Source organism: Carcharhinus amblyrhynchos, chromosome 9 (genome assembly GCF_965287045.1).
Source record: "Carcharhinus amblyrhynchos chromosome 9, sCarAmb.v2.hapA, whole genome shotgun sequence".
In the NCBI taxonomy this organism is placed as follows: Eukaryota; Metazoa; Chordata; class Chondrichthyes; order Carcharhiniformes; family Carcharhinidae; genus Carcharhinus; species Carcharhinus amblyrhynchos.
The window spans coordinates 60,501,971-60,526,917 of NC_137332.1; the positions used below are offsets into that span (position 1 = coordinate 60,501,971).

Genomic DNA, 24,947 nt, shown 5'->3' on the forward strand with positions numbered 1-24,947 from the left:
AATATGATGGAGTTGACTCTGCCACGTTCATTGAGCAAGCATGAAACCAAAATGGAATTTTGTCTAGCTGTGACCATGGATTGTGTTTGTACAAATTAAATGAGCATAGTGGTCTTGTCACTGGCCTAGTAATTGAGACCAAGGGCAATGCTCTGGAGACTGGTGTTCAGATCACCATGGCAGATGTTGAAATTTGAATTCAATTTTTAAAAGATCTTGAATTAAAAGTCTAATGCTAACTACAAAATCATTGTTGATTGTCATAAAAACCCGTCTGGGAGATCTGTCAACCTTGCCCGATATGGCCTCCATGTGACTCAAGATTCACAGCAAAGTGAATTGCCCTCTGAACTGCTCTCTGAAATGGTCTAGCAAGTCACTCAGTTCAAGGGCTGTTGGGGATGGGCAATAAATACTGGCCCAACCAGAGGTGCTCACATCCATTGAACAAATAAATGTTAACGCAATGCGAAGAATTCCATGTAAACATAGGATTGGCGTCCTGCCCAACCTAAAACAATTTTTTTTATGTTTCTTTTTTAAAGTTACAAAACCAAAGCACAGAGTGGACAAGTCAAGCCCTTCATCCATCTCCTTGCTTGCTCTAAAATCTAATTCAGATTCAAATTGAATCCAATTCAGGGTCCCCTCAACAAGATCCAAACTGCAAGAAAATGTATTGAACCTGATCTTGGGCTTGATCTGATGCTTGATCTTAGCCAAAAAGCTGAGAAGCAATTAAAACGTGGTTTTAAATAAGCAATCCATTTTTCCTATCTCAGTACTCCAACTACAAACACAATCCATGTCTACTACTTTTGTAATCCATCTTCATGTACAATCCATCTGTTATCTCCCATCATCCAGCTGCATGTACAATCCATTTTGGATTTTCTTTATTTGTCCACGGGTGTGGGCGTAACTGGCAAGGCTAACATTTATTACCTGTATATTGTTGGTACCCTTATAGGGCTGTTACCTCTATTTCAGAGTGACATGTAAAGCAGTGTATTCAAGACTGACATGTCCTAGACTCCTTGTTTGCTGTTGAAAAAATGGTTTTACCTGGCTGTTACCAGTTAAAATCATTGGAAAATACGTGATACCTTCTTATATTTTATTGGAATTCAGGGCCATTGTTTCAAGTTGTGTAATTCAGTTTTGATTGCTAAATAGTATACATTTATTAAACACAGTCTGAGTCTAAAGATGAGGAAATGAATTTCTAACAGTGTAAAGTTTAATTGTTTTCTTCCATCACAACAGGAAACATCTTTACTGTCTTCTCTTGAAGTTGATATTCTGTCTGACCAGGGTATGCATTAGATGATACAAATTGAGTTATGGGCAAGGATGCTGAATTATATGTCAGTATTTTAATTTTGGAAAAACTTTTTCTAATTGTGAGAGTTTTTGCTAATGATTTATTTTGAAATCGCAACCATTTTCCATGTCCATAATTAGTAATCTGCTCATATATAATACTTAATGTCTTGAAGACTAGAGGAATATTTCAGCACTGAAACAAAATGTAACATTTGTTTTACCAATATGTTCATAGATTACAGTGGAGAGCACAGGGCATGCTGTGAGCATCTGGAGAAGCTCATAACCAGTTGAAAATGATTTGCACTCCTGTTCATAAAGAACAAAGACAATAAGAACTTGCAGCGTTCGGTGCCTTTCGAATCCTCAAAGTTTTAAAATGCTTTACGGCCAATTAATTGCTTTGAAAATGTTATCTTTGCTATTTTGTAGACAAACATAACAGCAGTACCTCAAACAACAATGAGATAAGTGACCAGTTAATCTGTTTTGATGGTGTTGGTTGAAGAGTAAATGTTGTCTGGAATGTGCCTGCTCCATTTTAACAGAAAGAACAAACCTTGGTTTAATGCCTTATCTGAAAGGCAATGTTTAGAACAATGCAACATTGCACTGATATGGCAACCTAGACATGTGCTCAAGTCCCTGGACTGGATTTTAAACTCTTGACACCCTCCCACCTCACCTTCCAAATCAGAGGTGAGAGTGTTATTGCACCAAGAAATAATTATTATTTACATTTTTAGAAACAGTATGTGCCTCATTTGGTGAAACCTATCAGCATTTAAAGCAAAGTTAGGGATATCATCCCAGTTGTGAGATGTGAACTATATTAAATGCATAATTTACAAACACAATTGCTGGAAAATGCAAGGCTGTTATCCTTATCTCTTCCAACAGCAGGAAAGAAGAATGTAAATTAAATAGTATGTTAAGAACTAATGTATCTTTTTCTCAATAAGGAACCAAATCATTCCCTGATTATGGGTGCTCTTTGCATACAGGGATATAGTGCTGCCCGTTTGCTTGCCAAATGTAAAACTATTTTAGTGACAAAAGCTACACGTGGACTTGTCACAAAAATAAATCTGTGATTTAATTATCTAGTGAAAAATACAGTTTTACATATTTCTGATTTTTAATGGTATGTTTTCAAATATTCTCATGAAAGATGCTGTTTTACTAGACATCCCGTGCAAATTATAGCTACATGGCCTTAGATTAAGGCTTTATATTCACTGAAGTTTGTTGTCTAGTTTCCCTGCATTTCATTGTCGATTGCAGTTAGTTACTCACCATCTGATTTTTTTTCCCTTAAAGTGAGAATCTTGAAACTCTACTGTTTTCTGTCCATACCAGAGAGCTACTCTTCAGCCCTTGATATATTTTTGATGATGATACACGTTAGTCAACTTTTTTTAGATTGCACGACATATTTATTTTACAGTTATTGAATCACTATATCTTAAATTCCACATCCTTTGGGAAATGAAAATCTTTTTTCTTTCAATTCTAGACACTTTTTTCACATTTCTCTCAATTCCTATCTGACATTTACTTCTCGCTCTACCATCACTCTGCTGCTAATAACCTTTGCCTTTCTCTTCTCTCTCTTCCCTTTCCTTATTGCTGAAGCTGATCCAAAAAGCACATTTTTCTCTCTTATTTTCTCTTTAGTAACTCTGAATACTGTTAACAGAACCTCTGACGTGGCTTGGACAGGTTACAAAAATAACATTCTTATCTGTCTGGCAATCTTATTTTGCTTCTAGCCTCAGGCCCTCTCTGCATCACATTGATCATTGATCCTGTTGATATAGCCAATAGCCACTGCTTCTCTGAACTTCCTTTTCTTGTTCTACTAAAATCACAACTTGCCAAGTATTATTGAAAGTTTTCCAAGTTGAGGACAAATTAAATGCTTTTCAAAATATAACAAAATAATGAGAATGACACATGCCCAAGAAAAATAAGGATAAGTTGAATATGAAGTCCATAAAATGTATAACTAAGGCTGTGAACACCACTCTGGGAGGACCATCCTCATGAGGATTACAAAGGTTAACAAGGATGAACACTAAATGCAGCCTTGCTAGTGTCTCCTATGTCTGAGGACAAATGAAATGGAAATAAAGCCATCTGCTAAAAATCTTGCATGGAAAAAGAATGAAGAAAACTTTGGGAATAGTTAGAGAGAAAGCTAGAATTCTATAGGATAAGATTTATGATGAATTCTCAGCAATGAGTCCAAATAGTTAATAGATGTTTTCTACGAACATTTGTCAATGAGGGATAATGCTAACTTGCTATCTGGCAATGATTGCACACTAAATTTCATAGAATATTTTGAAATTGATGAAGCAGGAGTATTATTAGCCTTCTGGTAATAGAGGGTTAATAAATCTGGACATACAGGATATATCATCATCCCATTTATTCCTATTATGATAATTTCCAGGGTGTTGAAAGAGACGGTGAAAATCTATATTGGACTAACAGTGTGAAAGAATCATTGTTACTGAGCGTGCTCCACTGGACTGGAGCAAGCAAACAGACCTGACTCCAGAACCAAATGTTAGTCTTATGGCAATGAGTAGTAAAATAATGGAAAAATGGTATTTAATAATTCAGAAGTGGCCTGAGTTCATATTTTAAAATAAAACTTGCAGGGCCATAGGGAAAAAGGAAAGAAGTAGAACTAATTGGACAGCTCTTTCAAGGAGAAGGCACAGATACGATGGTCAGAAAGGCTTCCTTACATGATGTAAAATTCTCTGATAGGAAGTGGACTGGAAAAGTATCAGTACAACAATAGTCTAATGGCAATCAGCAAGCATGAATTTAGAATGGGAAGATTATGCCTAAGCAATAACAATTTATATTTACATAATACTCTTAACCTAATAAAACATCCAAGATGCTTTACTGGTGCACTACTAAACAAAATATGAACTGAACCACATAAGATATTAGGCCAGATGGTGGATAATCAAAAAGGTAGGTTTTTAAATGTATCTTAATGGAGGAAAGTGAGATATAGAGGTGGAGAGGTATAGAGAGGGTATCCCAGAACTTAGGGCCTTGGCAACTTAAGTTGCAGCCACCAGTAATAGAGCTATTAAAATTAGGGACACTCGATGGAAAAAAATAGAGCAGCGCAGCAACTACAACGGTTGTGGGGCTGAAGGATATTAGAGTTAAGGAGAGGCAAGGCCATGAAGAGATTTGAAAACAAGGATGAGAATTTTAAAATTAACCAGGAGCCAGTGTAGACCAGTGAGCAAAGGGATGATAGGAGAACAGGACTTGGTTGAGTTAAGACATTAACAGCAGAGTTTTGGATGTTCTCAGGTTTATGGAGGGTATAATGTAGGAGACCAACCAGGAATGTTTTGGCAAAAAGAGGGATGGTGCTGTAGTTAGGGTTTGGGATTTGGAACAGAAACCGAAAACAAATGCTTCAGTCTTCCCAATATTTAATTAGAGGGAATTTCTGCTCATCAGGTACTGCATGTTAAAGAGGCAACCTGATAATTTAGCAACAACGTTGTATCCTCCATAAACTTGAGATCATCCAGAATTCTGCTGCCAATGTCTTAACTCACACCAAGCCCTGTTCTATCATCCCGTTGCTCACTGATCTACATTGGCTTCTGGTAAAGCAATACTTTTGATTTTAAAATTCTCATCCTTGTTCCCATATCTCTTCATGGCCTTGCCTCTCCCTAACTCTGTAATCTCCTTCAGCCTCACAACTCATGTGATTGCTGCGCTGCTCTATTTTTTTTCCATCTTGAGTATCCCTGATTTAAATAGCTCTATTACTTACTGGTTGCTGGAGTTTAAGTTGCCTAGGCCCTGAGTTCTGGGATAACAACAGAGGAGGGAGGGAGATGATGGTAAAGTAGAACTGGATGTTGTCAGCATTATTTGCAAGCGAACACTGTGCTTTTAGATGATGTAATTGAGGGGCAGTAATTAGATGAGAACTAGGAGGGGCCAAAGATTGATCCTTAGGGACACCAGAGATAACGGTGAAGGAGCAGAAGGGTGGGGGGGGGCAGTTCTTACAAGAGATTCTGTAGTTACAATTAGATAGAAAAGATTGAAAACTTAATTGTGAGGATATTACAAATAAACTAACTAGTAGAGTAACAGTTTTACATGAAATGTTTCTATTAATCTTAGACTTGGGAATTTAGAATAGAATATAGTGCTGGACACAAAATTAGTTAACAGGTAGTAGACAGAAATTACTTGTGAGAAGAGTAGTGTCAGTTTGTAGGGGAGATGCTGAGTGGAATCCCAAAGCTGTCTGTGCTTTTTCTAATCTATGAATGCTGAAGACAACATTAAACTTGTCAGTTTTGTAGATGAAGCCAAAACGAGAATACTAAGAACAGAAGTTGCAATTAGTGATTTTCAAGGAATTGTGCAAGTGGACAAGCAATAACTAATGAAATGTGGATGTTTAGTAAATACAGAGCATTGTTCTTTGAGCCATTGAAACAAACCTAGGAGTAATCTGGCAGTTATTAGTAAAGTTAATGTTGGAATACATAAGCAGAAATTAAAATAGAACTAAGGAAGTTAGGACTGGCCTCAATATATCTGAATGATAATATTCATTCGTAGTCATCACAACAAAAAGGTTTTAGGTACAATGGAGAGGGATTGGGATGAGCAACAGGAAATTGTAAAAGGGATGATTTAGGACAAAGGTTAGAGATGCTTTTAAAAACTAGAACTCCCCTCCGATCCACTGTCTTGTCTGTTAGGCCTGGCCCTGAGCATATAGGATCCACTTCAGGTACAAGATTACACTGGTAGAAGCAGAGATTGCAACAGATCCTTTCTCATAAACCTCAGAACATACGCTTTAAAGGAGGAGATTGGTGGCAGGGGCTATGCCAATAAAAACATATTAACAATGCCTAGTCTCCAGTTGTACAGAAAAAAAATGACAATCTATTAACATTCCTGAAATGGATTGGATAGTCCTGTTTCCCCTGTCCCGATGTGTTGCCCTACTTGTCTTAGTTTAGATCTGTATGTGTGGGCACAATTAGGCTGTCAATAAATTCCCTTCTGAATTGCATGTTGAGAATATCAATTTTTTTACCTGAACCATTAAATACTTACTGATTTACCAACAGCTAGTGATCAGTTAATCTGCAATGTTTAGTTTATTGCGTTAAAGTGGGTGTTTTATATATTAAAAGCTATAGAAATAGTGTTCTTGGAAGATTATTTCAAAGTAAGAAAAGCTTTGAGAAGGGAATTTAATATTTGTATTATATTTCTTTATTCAGCAGATGGGGTTGCACGGGTAGCACTGTTGCCTCACCGCACCAGGGTCCAGGTTCAATTCCAGCCACTGTGGAGTTTGCACTTTCTCTCTGTGTCTGCATGGGTTTCCTCCCAAAGATGTGCGGTTTAGATTGATTGGCCATGCTAAATTGACCTTAGTGTCAGGGGAATTAACAGGGTAAATGCATGGGGTTATGGGAATGGGGCCTGGATGGGATTGTGGTTAGTGCAGACTTGATGGGCTGAATGGCCTCCTTCTGTAGTGTCGGGATTCTGTGATAAATGTTTGCAATCATTATCTCGCACAAAGGAGGCCAGGATATTAGGGGAGTTATTATACTGCTGGATGTTAAACTGAGAGATGCGTTTAAATGGGAAAAAGGCATTTATTTATACTTGATTGATCTTTTATAGTGTCCTACGTGCTGTTCTTCCTGTCTGTTGAATTCCCACTATTCTCCTACTCCTAACTCAGTCTGTAACAAATTCGCAAAAGTATGTGTTCCTATAATCTGCAAGCTTTTAAAATCCTAGATTAGTATCAAGTAATCATTACTTTATGATTTAGCTAGATCTACTGTGACTCTTTTTGCCCTGTAGGTATACAAGAACCGGAAGAGAAATAGGAGCCGGAGTGGATTATGTAGCCCGTAGAGCCTGCTCCACTATTCAATACAAGTATGCCTGACCTTGGGCGTCAACACCATTTTCCTGCCCATTCTCCATATCCCTCAATTCTCTGAGGGACCAAAAATCTTTCTATTCCAGCCCCGCTCTTCCATATATTACAGAATCACAGAATACTACAATGCAGAAGAGGCCCTTTGGCCATCAAGTCTGCACCGACGCATGAAAGGTTCTGACCTGCCTATCTAATCTCACTTGCCAGCATTTGGCCCATAACCTTGGATGTTATGGCATGCCAAGTACTCATCCAGATACATTTTAAAGGATTAAAACAGTGGAATATTAATTTTGGGAGGCAGACACAACGTGCACAAAGTGCATTGTTACAATCAAGCAGGTTTATGTGGACTGAGTGGGACCCTTCCCTTGATACTGATATGAAAGCCTCACTTCCAGTTTCACTTCTGTAATAGTGTCTTTATTTAATTGATCAACTGAGAGATAAGAGTACCCAGCTGAAGCTGGCAGCTTTGAATGACAAAGTTTTGGATAATTAGGTTATGGCCTTCTATTGGGAAGGTTACTGTTGTTTTGTAAGGTTACCTGAGTAAGCAGTGGAAGCACATAAAATGAAATTTCTCTTGATGGGGTCATTTGAGTTATTGGAAGTGGCTTCAGGATTCAGAACTAATATTTGTATTTAATAGCTGACTGAATATTTATGTTTAGAAATATTGGGCTATAATTTGCTGACAAAATAATGGCAAAAACTAATGGTGCTTTTGTCATTGTAAACTTGCGAATGCTACAGAAACTTGTGCACAGGTAGCTGGATGCGAAGTTGATTACGGAAAACCAAAATTGCTGTTTAGCTGTTGCTAAAGTGGGGCTATCTGTAATTGATATTGCCGTAAGGTCAACATAACAAATCAAATGAAATCAATCGTACTAATAATCGGATATTCAGTTACTTATTGGAGTTTCAAAGAAACTCCCTAATTTACCATGCCTTGGAACATCTTTCCTGCAATGTATCAGGTAGCAACGTTGGCCGAGTTGCAAGTGTATGTACTATGTACCTGGTGGGTGGTGTTCTCGCGTGTCGATGATCCGGCATGTCTTGCAGAGGTTGCTGTGGCAGGGTTGTGTGGTATCGTGGTCACTGTTCTCCTGAAGGCTGAGTAGTTTGCTGCGGACAGCGGTCTATTTGAGGCTCTGCAGTTGTTTGAAGCCAAGAAGTGGGGGTGTGGGGATAGCCTTGGCGAGATGTTCGTCTTCATCAGTGACATATTGAAGGCTCTGGAGAGGATGTCGTAGCTTCTCCGTTCCAGGGAAGTACTGGATGACAAAGGGTACTCTGTACTCTGTGACCCGTGTTTGTCTTCTGAGGACATTGGTGTGGTTTTTCACTGTGGCGATTGGAACTGTCGATCGTTGAGTTGAGCGCCATATCCTGTTTTTATGAGGGCACCTTTCAGTGTCTGGAGGTGTCTGCTGCAATCCTCCTCTTCTGAGCAGATTCCGTATACACAGAGGGCTTGTTCGTAGGGGATGGCCTTTTAACGTGTTTAGGGTGGAAGCTGGAGAAGTGGAGCATCATGAGATTATCTCTGGGCTTGGGAACATGTTCCATCCCACCATCAGACTCACCATGGACTGCTCTCTGGAATCGTTTGTGTTCTTGGACACACGCATTTCCATCAAGGACGGTCACCTCAGCACCTCACTGTACCGCAAACCAACAGATAACCTCATGATGCTCCTCTTCTCCAGCTTCCACCCTAAACACATTAAAGAAGTCATCCCCTATAGACAACCCCACAGCCCCACTTCTTGCCTTCAAACAACCACAGAACCTCAAACAGACCATTGTCCGCAGCAAACTACCCAGCCTTCAGGGGAACAGTGACCATGACACCACACAATCCTGTCACAGCACCCTCTGCAAGACTTGCTGGATCATTGATACAGATGCCGTCATGTCATGTGAGAACACCATCTGCCAGGTACACGGTACATACACTTGCAACTCGGCCAACGTTGTTTACCTGATACACTGCAGGAAAAGATGTCCCGAGGCATGGTACATTGGGGAGACCATGCAGACACTGTGACAACGGATGAATGGACACCTGTTGGGGAACACTTCAGCGGTCACGGGCATTTGGCCCTGATTTTCGGGTAAGCGTTCTCCAAGGTGGCCTTCACAACACATAACAATGCAGAGTCACTGAGCAGAGACTGATAGCCAAGTTCCGCGCATACGACTGCGGTCTCAACTGGGATCTTGGGTTTATGTCACACTATCTGTAACTCCCATGACTTGTCTGGGCTTGCAAAATCTCACTAACTGTCCTGGCTGGAGACAATACCCACCTCTTTAACAGTGCTTGGACCTCTCTCCACTCACATTGTCTATACCTTTAAGACTTGATTACCTGTAAAGACTCGCATTTCAACCATTATTTTGTAAATTGAGTTTGTCTTTATATGCCCTGTTTGTAAACAGAACTCCTACTTACCTGATGAAGGAGCAGCGCTCCAAAAGCTAGTGGCTTTTGCTACCAAATAAACCTGTTGGACTTTAACCTGGTGTTGTGAGACTTCTTACTGCTTACCCCAGTCCAACGCCAGCATCTCCACCTCAGTATAAGGGATGCATCTACTGGTAGATTTATTTGATGGGTGATGCCTGGCACTTAGAGGCATATGTGGGACAAGGAAAGGACTGGAATATGTGACACAGGTGCGGCCATCAATGGCTGGTGATATTAGGATGGCACTGGTGGAGAACAAAACCAGCAGAAGATGAGGTGCCCAACCCAAGCTATCCTGACTGGATAGATTATTTCCAGGATGGCTGAGATGAGATTGCTGGAATTGCTGAGAGTGATGGGAATGGCAAGAGAGAGTTGGCACAAGAAGAATGGAATGGCATGTGAAAGAAATGGCATGGGAGGGAGGTGATGGAATTGGTTAAAATTTTATTCTATTAAACCCTTGGGTAAAAGAATAATACTTTGTATTTAACAATTGTTGTTGCAAATTTAACCAGAAATATTTTACAGATCTCTGCTAGCTTAGCATACTGGGTGATTTTTGAATGCCTTGCATTCAAAATGATATTAATTTCTTCAAGAGAGTTTGTAAGATCTGCAAGACATAACAGACTACAAGATGAAGGCATGTAAAATCACCAGCTCCAATGCACCCCTCCCTGATGAGCTCAATGCATTCTATGCCTGTATTAAGCAAGAGGTCAGCGAGAGCATGCCCTCTGTCCTGGAAGCCCTGGATGAACCTGTATCTGGATGTCAGAGCAGCTTTCTTGAAGGTCAACCCACAGAAAGCAACTGGCCCAGATAGGGTACCCAGAAGTGCAGTCAGATCCTGCCCGGATTAGTTGGCAGAGGTATCCACAGACAGCTTCAACCTCTCTTTACAACAATCTGAGGTCTCTATCTACTTCAAGAAGATGACCATCATCCTGGTACCTTAGAAAAACCAAGCAGCATGTCTTAATGACTATTGGCTGGTGATCTGACATCCATCATTATGGAGTGCTTCAAAAGGTTAGTCATGGCATGAATCAATTCCAGTATCCTGGACTACATGGATCCACTATAGCTTGCCTACCGCCGCAACAGGTCCACAGCAGACGCCATCTCCCTGGCCCGGCACTCAATCCTGGAACACAAAGATAACAAGGATACCTATGTCATTTGTTGACTACAGCTCAGCTTCAATACTGTTATTCCCACATAATAACTCATCTCCAAACTCTGTGACATGGACCTCGGCACCTTCCTCTACAACTGGATCCTGAACTTCCTAACTCTCAGACCACAATCAGTAAGGAAAGGCAATAACAACACCTCCATGATGATCCTCAACATTAGTGCTCCACAAGGCTGTGTTTTCAGCTCCCTACTATACTGCTTATACATCTATGGCTGTACGGCCAAATTCCCTTCCAATTCAATTTTCAGGTTTGCTGACGACAGCACCGTAGTGGGTCAGATCTCAAACAATGACGAGACAGAGTACAGGAATGAGATAGAGAATCTGGTGAACTGGTGCGGCAACAATAATCTCTCCCTCAATGTCAACAAAATGAAGGAGATTGTCATCTACTTCAAAAAGCGTAAAGGAGAAAATGCCCCTGTCTACATCAATGGGGATGAAGTAGAAAGGGTCGAGAGCTTCAAGTTTTTAGGTGTCCAGATCATCATCAACCTGTCCTGGTTCCCCCATGCCGACACTGGGGTGGGGGTGGGGGGGGAGTTGGAGGAAACGAATGAAAGTTTAGTCAAAGAAGTGGGTTTTGAGAAGGTGTTAAAGGAGGAAAGGGAAATAGAGGGATTTAGGTCAGGAATTCTAGAGCATTGGGACCAAAATGGCTTTAAGTACAGCTGCTGCCCATGGACTAGGGGTTGGTAGGAGTAATGCACAAGACATCAGGTTAAGAAGAACTGGGTATTTATGGGATGGGTTACAGAGGAGCAATGGCTGTGGAATGATTTTAAACTCCATTTTTACCACATAAAAACAGGATTCATAAATGAAATGAGTGCAGAGATTATAGAACATAGAAAAACTACAGCACAAACAGGCCCTTCGGCCCACAAGTTGTGCCGATGATATCCCTACCTACTAGGCTTACCTATAACCATCAATTCTATTAAGTCCCATGTACTAATCCAGAAAACTCTTAAAAGACCCTATTGAATTTGTCTCCCATCACCACCGACGGCCGCCGATTCCACTCACCCACTACCTTCTGAGTGAAAAACTTACACCTGATATCTCCTCTGTACCTACTCCCCAGCACCTTTAAACCTGTGTCCTTTCGTAGGAACCATTTCCAGCCCTGGGAAAAAGCTTCTGAAAATCCACCCAATCTATACCTCTCAACATCTTATACACCTCTATCAGGTCACCTCTCATCCTTCTCTCTAAGGAGAAAAGACTGAGCTCCCTCAACCTATCCTCATTAGGCATGCCACCCAATCCAGGCAACATCCTTGTAAATCTCCTCTGCACCCTTTCAGTAGCTTCCACATCCCTCCTGTAATGAGGCGACCAGAACTGAGCACAGTGTTCTAAAAGGGGTCTGATTAGGGTCTTATAAAGCTGCAGCGTTATCTCCCGACTCCTAAACTCAATCCCTCGATTGATGAAGGCCAGTACACCATACGCCTTCTTAATCACATCTTCTACCTGCGAGGCCGATTTAAGAGTCCTATGGACCAGGACTCCCAGGTTGAGTTGTTTAAATGAAGATTGCAGGAATAGTATGCTTAAATGCAAAATTAGCAAATGCAATGAGATGAGCAAAGTTTTGTGTGAAATAGACTTCTATTACAGCCAGTGATTGCAGCTCTAAAGAAAAAAAAAGGAGCTGGAGAAATACCTGGATTGGAACCTGATTGAAGATTATTAGACATAAGTGTAAATGACTGGACATTGTTCCTGTGCTGCTGAGGTCTTTGTTATGCAGGTGATCAGGGTGATTGTGTTAATTGTAAACTGTTGCCTAGGAGATCCTTTTACTATTTGCAGAAGTGGTGGGGCTTTCTTTCCTTGAGAATGATTAAGGCCCTGCGTGTCATCCCACATCTGTTAGAAATTGGAGGAACATATCCCAACTTGTGCTTTTGAATCAATGAGAATGGCATTGCAGGAAATTGTTGTATTGCTTTCTAAAAGCAAATCTCCCCCCTTCACCTGCGAAACTAAAACAAAAAGTTGGAGTATCTGCAAAATAACTTGAGTCATATAGAACATATTAAACTTGAGATATGTGAAGCTGTTCTGTGACTGGGCTATGACTGTTTTATCCATTTACAAGAATGCATCCTTGTCAATTTTGATATTTATTGATATTTTTTCCTAGTTGTATAATTTTGGAGAAACCGTATCCATCGTTTTCTGGACGGAGACCTGGAAGCCTGAAAGCTTCTATGACAAGATCAAAAGGAATCGGCAGACTGGAGTTCACACATTATGCTTACTTGGTGGGTGATATTTCTACCTTTTTGTCATCTCTCAACATGCTCTTGTACATCCCAGGGGAAAATGAATAAACATAATTAATGGGCAAGGCAAACTAGCTATTGGATTTTCAAGCGTTGATTTACCAGAAATATTTTGTTTCTCAATCAGCTATAGCTTGAGAGTTGAAGCCTCCGCATGCACTTATTGTTTGCCAAAGCATATTCTGCCCACCTTTCTCTACCAATGCAGGTGCTAAGGTACCGAAAGTAGCTGCATCCTAACCTGCCCCTTAAGTGATTCTTATTTTCTTCCCAGTGCCTCACAGAGCATATTACAGTAGGAAATTCATCAATACAATATTTTGGCTACAGGAAAAAAAACATAAAGGCTCACGAACACCTGGAATCGAAAAAGCGAAAATTATTAACAAAGGACTGAAAGTTGCTGTTATAATGTACTTTATCTTTGGATTTTTAAAATGATGCTATTTTGTTTTACAATGCCTCTTAATTTAGAAGTGCAATATAAATATGAGTTCTGATTCCCACAATCTGGATACTGAGTTACCGAAGGTTATTTTCAATTGCTATAGACGCAGGAAAAAGATACAGGAACCATCAGAATGACGTAGATAAATATTATAATGAAACTTTGCCTGCGGAATTTTCTTCTGTCCTTGTGCTGATCCATTGGAAAAGTGCATTATTACCTGATGAATCTGAGACCTGCCAACCTTTTTATCTCATTTCCCTCTTCTAGAACTCTGACAACTGCCTGCTATATGGTGTTGGAATAAAAAATATCAATCCTGACATTTTTCATTTTTGTCATTTTGAGTTCAAGTTTGACTCTGCCATTGACTTTTGCCAAAATCAAATTATCACAATTTCAAAGTTCCCCCGCATGGTCCAGCATTTTTTGCATGCATGTGCACACACATTCGTGCAGTATATTTTATTGGAGTAAATATAATATTTGCTTGACAATCACAGCATTTTTCTGACCAAATTTCTGAAGATATTAGGGCTCATGGAGAGAGGAGTACGGAGGCGCATAGCAGCAAGGTCAGGGGGATGATTCTTAGCGGAAGCCTCTCTTTGCTGCCAAATTCATTGATCAGGCACTAAATGCCTTTGTTGAAGGGGAACCCCCCCCCCCCCCGCCCACCCCCATTCCCCTCCCCCTCCCCCCGCTGCAGCAAGAGGTTGCAAACTGCCTGCATGGTTGTGGGTGCCATGCACATCACATGGTAACTGGCCTATATGTGGCCGGGATTAATACCAGTGGTGACATGATGAGAGCCTTTAGTGGTCGTTGATTATTTAAGGGCACTAACTGGCAGCGAGACAATAAGGGCAACCATGGGCCATTCCATAAGAAATAAGAGCAGGAAAAGACAATATGGTCCATGAGCCTGCTATTCAATATGATCGGTGACTAGTGGAGTGCCGCAGGGATCAGTGCTGGGGCCTCAGCTATTTACCCTTTATATAGATGATCTGGTGGAAGGGGCTGAGTGTAGGGTGACGAAATTTGCTCATGACACAAAGGTGAGTGGTAAAGCAAATTGCGTGGAGGGTGTGGAAAGTCTGCAGAGGGATCTGGATAGGCTGAGCAAGTGGGCGAGGACCTGGCAGATGGAGTATAATGTTAGCAAGTGCAAGGTTATCCACTTTGGCAGAAATAATAGTAGGAGGGATTACTATTTAAAGGGCGAAAAGCTGCAGCATGCTACGGTGCAGAGGGACCTGGGGGTCCTTGTGCACGAGTTGCAAAAACCCAGTCAGCAGGTGCAGCAGGTGATCAAGAAGGCGAATGGAATGTTGGCCTTTATAGCGAGGGGGATAGAATATAAAAGCAGGGAGGTCTTGCTGCAACTGTACAGGGTACTGGTGAGGCTGCAGCTGGAGTACTGTGTGCAGTTTTGGTCGCTGCACTTGCGCAAGGATATTTTGGCCTTGGAGGGAGTGCAGAGGAGGTTCACTAGGCTGCTACCGGAGATGAGGGGGTTGGACTATGAAGAGAGACTAAATAGACTGGGCCTGTACTCGTTGGAGTTTAGAAGGATGAGGGGGGATCTTATAGAGACGTATAAGATAATGAAAGGGATGGATAGGGTAGAGGTAGAGAGATTCTTCCCGCTTAGAAAGGATAGCAGGACTAGAGGGCACAGCCTCAAGATAACTGGTGGGGCAGTTTAGATCGGAGCTGAGGAGGAACTTCTCCACTCAAAGAGTGGTGAATCTCTGGAATTCTCTGCCTGTTGAAGTGGTGGAGGCTACCTCGCTGAATATATTTAAGTCACGGGTAGATAGGTTTTTGACAGACAAGGGAATTAAATGTTATGGGGAGAAAGCAGGAAAGTGGAACTGATCCACTCCAGATCAGCCATGATCTTATTGAATGGCGGGGCAGGCTCGAAGGGCTAGATGGCCTACTCCTGCTCCTATTTCTTATGTTTTTATGTTCTTATGTGGCTGATCTTGGGCTTCAATCCATTTTCCCATGTTTTCCCTATATTCCTTAATTCCCTCAGAGACTAAAAATCTGCCTATCCTAACTTTAAATTTATTCAATGATAGAACATCCACAACCCTCTGGGTTGAGAATTCCACAGATTCACAACACTTTGAGTGAAGAAATTATCCATCTCAGTCCTAAATGATTGTCCTCTAACCCTGATGCTATGCTTCTGCATTTTAGGTTCTCTAACCAACGGAAAGAATCTTTAAGTGTCCAACCTATCAACTCATTCGGAATTTGAAGGGTATAATGAGATCATTTATCAGCCTTCTAAAATCCAGGGAATATAAGCCCAATTTACCCAGCCTCTCATTTTAGAACAACCCCCTCAACCATGGAACCAACTTAGTGAACCTTTGCTGTAAGGTAAAGTCACCACAGTCCCAGATGACCATAGGCTGACTGGTGATTATTTAACCTGAGGATCACTATACCTCAGGCAAGGGGCAAGATTAAGAAAATGGGCCTTCATGAATAACCTCAGCCGGTACAGGAATTGAACCCATGCTGTTAGCATCGTTGTGCGCCACTAACCAGCTGTCCAGCCAACTGAGCTAAACAACTCCCAGAGATTGTATCCTGAACCTACCACCTTAGACCACTCAGCCACATTATCTCACAAAACAATCTTTGCTCTGATTTGGATCCAAGCCGAGATTGCTGCGGCCACAACATAGAGTATTAACCACTGTGTGATCACGCCACCACATTATCAGCAGCAGGGTTCATGTGCGCCACCGCCCTGCCCAATTAAATGCCCTTCCCACCTTCATACTTGCTGCCAGAAGAAGCAGAAGATTCTACCCATTATTTCACATGTTTGTATTCAATAAAAAATAATGCATAATTGTTGTACCAGTGTGTACATGAATGGCACAGCCACAAAATAAATCTCTTCATGAAAACAAAAGAATCCAATTTTCCAGAAACTCCTAGGATCGCTGAAGCAACATTTTAAGTGCTTTAGATATGATGTAGAATGATTTAAATAGTTTGATATTTGGTTACTTTAAAGCATAATGTATTTCTGCTCACCTAATTTAGAATTCTGCTGAATAGCACTATAGTCCTTATATTTCACAGAATAGGTTATTTTGAAAGCTAGTATTTGAAATGTAAAGCAGTAAATTATAAAGAGGCCAGTCCATCAGTGCAAGTTTCCAATAAAGGATCATTGTCTTAATGGAAAATTGCATTTGCAAGCTTCTTCAACAGCAAAATACTGAGCGTGCTGGAAATCAGAAATAAAGACAAAAATGCTGAAAATATTCAGTCAGTCTGGCAGTCTCTGTGAAGAGATTTAATAGCCGGAATTTTACTGGCACACCTGCCCCGATTCTGGGGGTGGATGTGGCTCGGAGAATTGCATTCTCCGTTGGCCTCTGGTGGGATTGTATGAACCTCGGGCGGACGTGCTGGTAAAATTTCACCCAGTGTTTTGGTAATCCTTGATTCTGACAATGAGTCAGTAACCTGAAACCTCTATTTCTGTGTCCACAGATGCTGTCAGGTCTGCCGAGTATTTCCAACATTTTCTGTTTTCATTGGCAACCTTCTTATTGCCCGTTTACAAATGCATAACAAAATGTCATAAGTTTTGTCAACAGCTTTTTCATCATCTCACTAACATTCTATTGCCAAGAAAAAGAATATCAAAGACTCTCTCTTCCCAAACAAAAAAAACTTTCTAAGCAATTTCTAATGAAGGTGGTGATTAAGTGTTGGCGTAATTTCAATAATTGTGGATTTTTTAAAAGATAAAATCTAAAATAAATGGTTTAATGTTCTCAAGTTGGTATGTTAAAATATCATTATTTCAACATTATGACATTGGTCATTTTTCTCAGAACACTGAAGATGACAGCCTTGCTTGCTTTATGTATGTTGGCGATCTACCAAAATATTTATTCTCGAAATAACGTGCTTTACTAAATGCTCTGGGAGCAAAAAAGCCTGAGGGGCCTTGGGTTAAATGTAATACATCTTGCAATTCAACACTGAACATAAATTTTAAATCTTGCAAAGACAATGCCTGGAATGCGATTGAGTCAAATGGGATGGAATTCTCCCATCCAGGACTAAATCCAACTGCGGAGGTCAAAGGAAACCACACCATATGTTCCATCCTCAGCATAATTAATTATGTATCCGGGGTCTTTGCATGGGAGACTTTTGCCCCATAGTCTTTAGTCTTTGGGAAGTTAGAATCCAGTGTGTGCCATTTACAATATGCATTGTAGCAACCTTGTCTTCACTAGTATATTCCAACCCTGTAACCTCGGTTATTGAGAAGAACAAAGGACCTGCCTCATTGGAACACCACCACTCCAGCTTCCCAACAAGATTATCAGTTAGCAAGTATCACTTGATATCAATGTATATGACCCTTTCCCTGGTGGTTGAGAGCAGGCCAAATGAGATAATTGCACTAGATTTTGTTGACAGGATATACACTTTTTTGGATAGATGCCAATGTTGAAGTTCTACTGGAACAACTTGGCCAGAGGTACTGCTGGTTCTAGATGACAAATCGTCAGCTGTACTGTTGGGATGTGGTTAAACCCACAGTCTTGGCTGTATTCTGTATGCTCACTATTTCTTGATATCACATGCAAAATATCAAATTGGCTGAAGACTGACTTCTGAGATGATGGGAACCTTAGGAAGAGTATGACACTTCTGACTGAAGATCTTTTGTTCTTTGATTTTGGAATCATTGGCTTGACCACTGTTTGTTGCATATCCCTAATTGCCCTTGAGAAGGTTGTGGTGAGCCACATTCTTGAATTGCTGCAAGTCATGTGGTTAGTCTCACCTACAGTGCTGTTAGGAAGGGAGTTTCAGGGTTTGACCCAGCAACAATGAAGGATTGGCAATAGAGTTCCAGGTCAAAATGGTGTGTTCATTGAGGGGGATCTTGCACTCCCATTCATTGCTGCCCTTGTCCCTCTAGGTAGAGATCATAGGTTTGGAAGGTGCTGTTGAAGGCCCATTGGTGAGTTGATGCAGTTAGTTTTGTATGTCATACATGCTTCCCACTGAGTGTTGGTGGAAGGAGTGAATGTTGCCAATCCAAAAGGCAGATTTGCCCTGGTTGGTATCAAGCTTGAGTGTTGTTGGAGCTGCACTCATCCAGTCAAGTGAAGAGTATTCCATCACACTCCTGACTTGTGCTTTAAGATGGTGAACAGACTTTGGGGAACTATTAAGTAAGTTACTTGCCACAGAATTCCCAGCCTCTGACAAGCTCTCATAGCCACTCTAGTCAATGGTAACCCTCTAGGATGTTGATAGTGGGGGATTCATCAATGGTAATGCCATTGAATATCAATGGAGATGGTTAGATTCTGTCTTGTTCAAGGTAGTCATTACCTGGTATATGTTTGACTCAAATGTTACTTGTCTTTTGTGAGTCCCAGCTTGGATGTTCTCCAGGTCTTTTTGCATTTGGACACTTCTGTTTCTGAAGAGTCATGAATGCTGCTCAACATTATGCAATCGTCAGTGAGTATCTCCTTATAATGGAGGGAAGGTCATTGATGAAGCAGCTAAAAATAATTGGTGCTAAGACACTGTCCTGAGAAAATCTTGCAGCAATGTCCAGGGACTGAAATGATTGACCACCATCTTCTATGACTGACATCTATGATGGTAGGAAAACATAGAAAATAGGTGCAGGAGTAGGCCATTCAGCCATTTGAGCCTGCACCATCATTTAATATGATCATGATTGATCATGGACTTTCAGTATCCCACTCCTGCTTTCTCTCCCTACCCCTTGTCCCCTTTAGGCACATCCAGTTCCCACTTGAATATATCTAATGTGGAGGCTGAGTTGGATCATCCACTTAGCACTTTTGGCTAAAGATAATTGTAAATGCTTCAGCCTTGTCTTTTGCACAGATGTGCTAAGCCCCATGCTCATTTTGAGTATGGGGATATTTGTGGAACACCTTCCTCCGGTTTGTCTGGTGAATTGTCTACCAAGATCCATGACTGGATGTAGCAGGACTTGCAGCACTTTGATCTGATCCTGTGACTGTGGGTTTGATTAACCCTGTCTATCAGAAACCCTTCAGTCTCATCTTTTGCATTTGTGCTGGTCTCCAGCATCATTGAGAATGGAGATGACCATGAAGCCTCCTTTTCTCATTAGTTACTTAATTGTCCATCATCTTTTATACTGGATTTGGCAGGACTGGAAAGCTTTGACCTGATCTGCTAGTTTTGGTGCCATGTTTTTTAAAATTCGTTTACAGGATATGGGGGTTGCTGGCTAGGCCAGCATCCCTAGTTGACCTTTAGAAGCTGGTGGTGAGCTGCCTACTTGAACCATTGTGGTCTATATGATGTAGATACACCCACAATGCAATTAGGGAAGGAATGCCAGAATTTTGACCCAGTGACAGCAAAGGAACAGCAATGCATTTCCAAGTTAGGATGATGAGTGGCTTGGAGGGGAACTTGCAAGTGGTGGTGTTCCCATGTATCTGCTGCCCGTACCCTTCTAGATGGTAGCAGTTTGGGTTTGGAATCAATCATGTATGCAGTGCTATGTTGTAACTTCACCAGGTTGGTATTGAATTTTTTTTGTCAGGCTGGCATTCTCTCCTATATTCTTAATTAAACCAGAGTTGGTTCCTTGGTTTGAAGTTAATGGTAGAGTGTGGAATATTCCAGGATAAAGGTTACATATTGAGTTGAAATAAAATTTTGCTGCTACTGCTGCTGGCCTGCAAAGCCTCATGGATGCCCAGTTTTGAGCCACCAATTTAAAACTAATCTAACTTGATTGTGCAACACAACACAATAGAGAGTATTCTCGGTTCAAAGATGGGACATTATCTCCACAAAGACTTTCACTCTTACTCAGTGCCATCAGGTAGAAGTTAAGTAGGTTTTCGCTCATGTCAGTTCTCTCCCTTCTGCCGTAAACCTAATCTGGCAGCCATGCCTTGAGGATTTGACCAAGCCATTCTTGGTGATGGTTATTGAAGTTACTTTTTCCAATAGATAGAAGCATCTGCCATAATTAGATCAATGAGGATATGGTTAAATAGTTTTACCCTCATCTCATTCTCTCATTACTTGCCACAAGTGCAGTCTGATGGGTATTATCTTCGGGATTTGGCCAGTGGTGATGATGAACCATTTATGGAGGTGAAAATTGAAGTCCCCAATCTGTACCCTTGCTGTCCTCAATGCTTCTTTCAAGTGGCATTCAGCATGGAGCAGGATAGGTTCTTCAGCTGAGAACGGATAGTGGCTGGTTATTAGCAGGAGGATTTCTTATACATGTTTGACCTGATGTCATGGGGCCCCATTGGATCTGCGGCAACGTTGAGGGCTTCCAGGGCCACTCCCTCCCACCCCTGACGTGTCATTCTGCCAATGAGACAAGACAAACTCCAGGATGGTGATGGAGAAGTCTGGAGCTGTTGCGACAACTCTACCAAGTTTGGCAGAAGATCTCATTGAGTACTTTTAGTGAGATGGACTTCACAAGGCTAACTGGCTAAGTGTGCCTTGATCATCTATATATTTAAGGCTTAAGTTGTCACTGGATGCTCTGTCCAATTTCATTCTTATTATGTTTTGTTGTAACAGGTTGATGCAATTCAGTGGCTTGCCCCACTTTTTCAGAGAGTAGTTAAAAGTCTACTCTGTTGTTTGACACACGATGAATAAATTAAATTGCTCTGGGTTTGGAGTCACAGTTAGAATGGCAGATTGCCTTCCTTAAAGGAAATCAGTCAACCAGCTGGGGTTTTAATAACAACCCAGTAGTAACAAGATCACTATTACTGATGTTAATTTTTTAGTCCAAATTTAAATGCCCTAGCTGCTATGGCAGAATTTGAACTCACCTCCAGATCATTAGTACAAACTTAGCAACATTGGACTTAGGAGCAGGAGTAGGCCACTTGACCCTTTGGGCCCGATTTTGCCATCACGTTGCACTCGTTTTTGGGCACGGAAACTTGGTAAAGTCAGATGTGAGGCGAGTAGCACAATCCACACCCACCTCCGTGTCTGTTGCCCTTTACCAAGGCCCTAAAATTGCCACGATCGAGTTTGGGTGTGATGGCCATTTAAATGTATTTGCATGTATTTAACTTGACTAATGGGCTGCACACCCAACCTTACTGGCACTTCCCCCATTACCACCATGTTGGCCCATTCAGAATCGACGCAAAACAGACATGCTCCACAAAAGTCTGATTCAGGCGCTCTGGTTAGTGAGGAAGTAGGTGCCTAGCATATGATGGCTCTCTGCTTGAAATCGGGGGCCGGGGGAGGCATTATCTGGTCCGGGCACGATATAAAAGGGTAGCCACGTGCTATCTTTTTTTTGCGCATACGCAGTTGGAGGCATTGATTGGAGCTGCAGGGTTTGGGGCGTGTTAAGCCCCACCCACAAACTTGTGCAGCGCAATTCGGAATTGCTGATAGTTTTGCAGGCAGCGTGCATGTGGGGGCACCTGAGAACAGGTCTAAAAGTCAGATCTGAATCACTCCCAGTCAATCTGCCCAGCCCAGTAAAATAGGGCCCTGTGAAGCTGCTTTGCTATTCAGAATGATGATGGCCAATCTGATTGTGGTCTCAGTTCTACCTTCTTGCTTGCCTGCCTGCCCCCACCACCACACCCCCACCCAGATGACCTTTGACTCGTCAGCCTTGAATAAGTTTAAAGACCCAGCCTCCACTGCTTTTTAGGGAAGAGAATCCTACAAACTAATGACCCTCTGAGAGAAAGAAACTCCCTTATCTTCTGCCTCTTGTTCTTAAACCATGCTTCCTAGTTTATTCTCAAGAGGAAACATCATCTAGACAACTATTAGATCAAGTCCCTCAAGATGCTAAATATACAACAAGATCACAATTCATTCTTCTAAACTACAATGCATATAGGCCCAACTGCTTTAACCTTTCTTTGTTCCTTTCTTTCATTCCAGGAATGAGTTGACTGAACCTTCTCTGAATTGCTTCTAAAACAATTGTATATTTTGTCAAATAAGGAGACCAAAACTGTGCTCACAGTACTCCAGGTGTGGTCTGACCAAAGCCGTGTACAGCTATAGCAAAACTTTTAAATTTCACACCTCTTGCAATAAATCCCAACATTCCAATTATCTTCATAAACACTGGCTGTGCCTGTCTACTATCTTTATTTAATTCTTGTAACAAAACACCCAGGTCCTTCTCTACAATCTTTCTCCATTTTATATTGCTTTTCTATTCTTCCTTACTAAGTGATGAAGTTCACATTTGCCCACATTATCTGCCAGATTTTTGCCCACTCACTTAACCTGTCCAAATCCCTGTGCAGACTCTCTGTACCCTCTTAACAATTTACTTTCCCACTATCTTGACATCATTGGCAAATATAGCTCCCATACATTCTGTCCCTCTGGATTACCTGTCCAGTATCATTATTATGCAAGCATTTCCACTGTAAATTATCTCTAATCCATTTGATTAACATCATTTAAGTGCTCGTATCTCCTTCAATTTACACATCAAAACTCAAAGAGTTTTAAAGGCCATAAAGCATCTTGAACAGGAATGTCCTTCAGCTTTTTGCAGCATAATTTGCCTAAAATTGATAAACCAGCACAAAAGATGGAGGAATTCCAAATAAAGTTAGACCTAGCACAAATTGAATTTCTACACAATCTTTTCAAGAAGTTTAAGAAGTATCACACTAGTAACTGGCCACATCCACAGATGCAGTTAATCATCACTGTGAGTATCCACTAATTACACCAACTCTGAGCTCTGAAATTTGAGCTGTTTTCTCCAGGATCAAGGATACTATTCAGCACATTTTCAAAGCTTAGATTTTTTTTAATGTTCCAAGAAACCAGTAACTGTACACCAATGCAACTGGTAAATAGTTTTGTGTAATTTGTCAAAATCATTTTCAGTTATTTAAAGTTGAGTTACACTCAGTTGGATTCTGATTAAAAATTATTTTTATAAAAAAATCCATTTTTAGCTATTTAATAAGACTACATGTTGCTGCTCTTAAATACATCAAGCAATACAGCATAATGCAATTTTTTTTGAAAATGAAACTCTGAAACGTTGCACAATTGCATTGGTTCATGGAAGATTTTATTTTGTGATATGCAAATTAATTTGAGTGAAAACTTGAGCAAAAGAGTTCTGAAATCTGATTGAGTTTTGAGCATAATTTGCACCCCAAAGGAGAAATCTTGGTCTATTCATTTAATATGTGGCTGTATTTGAAAGAGCCAATGCATTTGCCCTTAATTGCTGTTATTGCCCCAACCACAAGTTAAACAGTGGCAAGTTTTAGTTGTATCTTCTGTTTGCTAAGTAACAGTTTGCTAAGCAAGTAAATAAAGATCCATTTTGCATAATAACAGTATTTACTTCTGTGAAATACAGTTCTTTGCAATGTGTAAGTGTTTTAGTATCTGATATCACCTGCTCTTTGAGTGTTTAAGTGCGGGGAGGTCACAGGGTTTCTCTTTCCATCAGCAATAGACAAATTAGCCTCCTTACAATCTGGTGTTTAGTCATTTGACGTGAACGATGAAAAGGAAATTCTCCATACGTGCATTAGACTCCTGCTATGTTTTAACAGCTGTTGTAATCCACAGAGTATCTTGATGCTTTCCCATATATTGGAGAGCAGACTGAAACTAAAGCATAGATTTTTTTTGCTGAATAATCTTTCTTTTTATATCTTCTATGCAGACATCAAAGTAAAGGAACAGTCTCTGGAAAATCTAATGAGGCAAGTTGCTCTTTTATTTAAGAAACAAGTGATTATAATATTCTGATAAACCTTCTGGAGATTAAACATTTATCCAATCTGCGTCTTGATGTGTGAATCACATCTTGGCACACATTGGCTGGGAAGGGAGTATGAAGGGAGATTCTGCAGCTTGGTAACTCAGAAGGGTTTCCTGGTGCTATTGTTGAATTGAGTTGCAGGACCCAGTTTAATTTTTTTATATTGTTTTCCTGATCATAACCAGGCAGATTGGTAGATTAGCTGACTGTCAGGCAGGTAGGCCTGTGGTTCAGGCTGCAGAAAGGTGTTAGCCATTGGGAGAAACGTGGACATTAGAAGGGGTCAGATTGTGGGCCATTATAGGTAAATTCTTGTTCCTTCATGTCTACAAATTGT

The 24,947-nt window shown here is 40.8% G+C and overlaps 1 protein-coding gene across 1 annotated transcript in view; it reads left to right on the top strand.

Moving 5' to 3' along the window:
* dph5 (diphthamide biosynthesis 5) overlaps positions 1 to 24,947 on the top strand; it is a 74,230-nt gene that overhangs the window by 31,601 nt on the left and 17,682 nt on the right. Inside the window, exons 4-5 of the mRNA XM_080196599.1 lie at positions 13,160 to 13,280; positions 24,512 to 24,551. Of these exons, the coding sequence (XP_080052725.1) occupies positions 13,160 to 13,280; positions 24,512 to 24,551 (161 nt within the window). The remainder of the gene's footprint in view (positions 1 to 13,159; positions 13,281 to 24,511; positions 24,552 to 24,947) is intronic.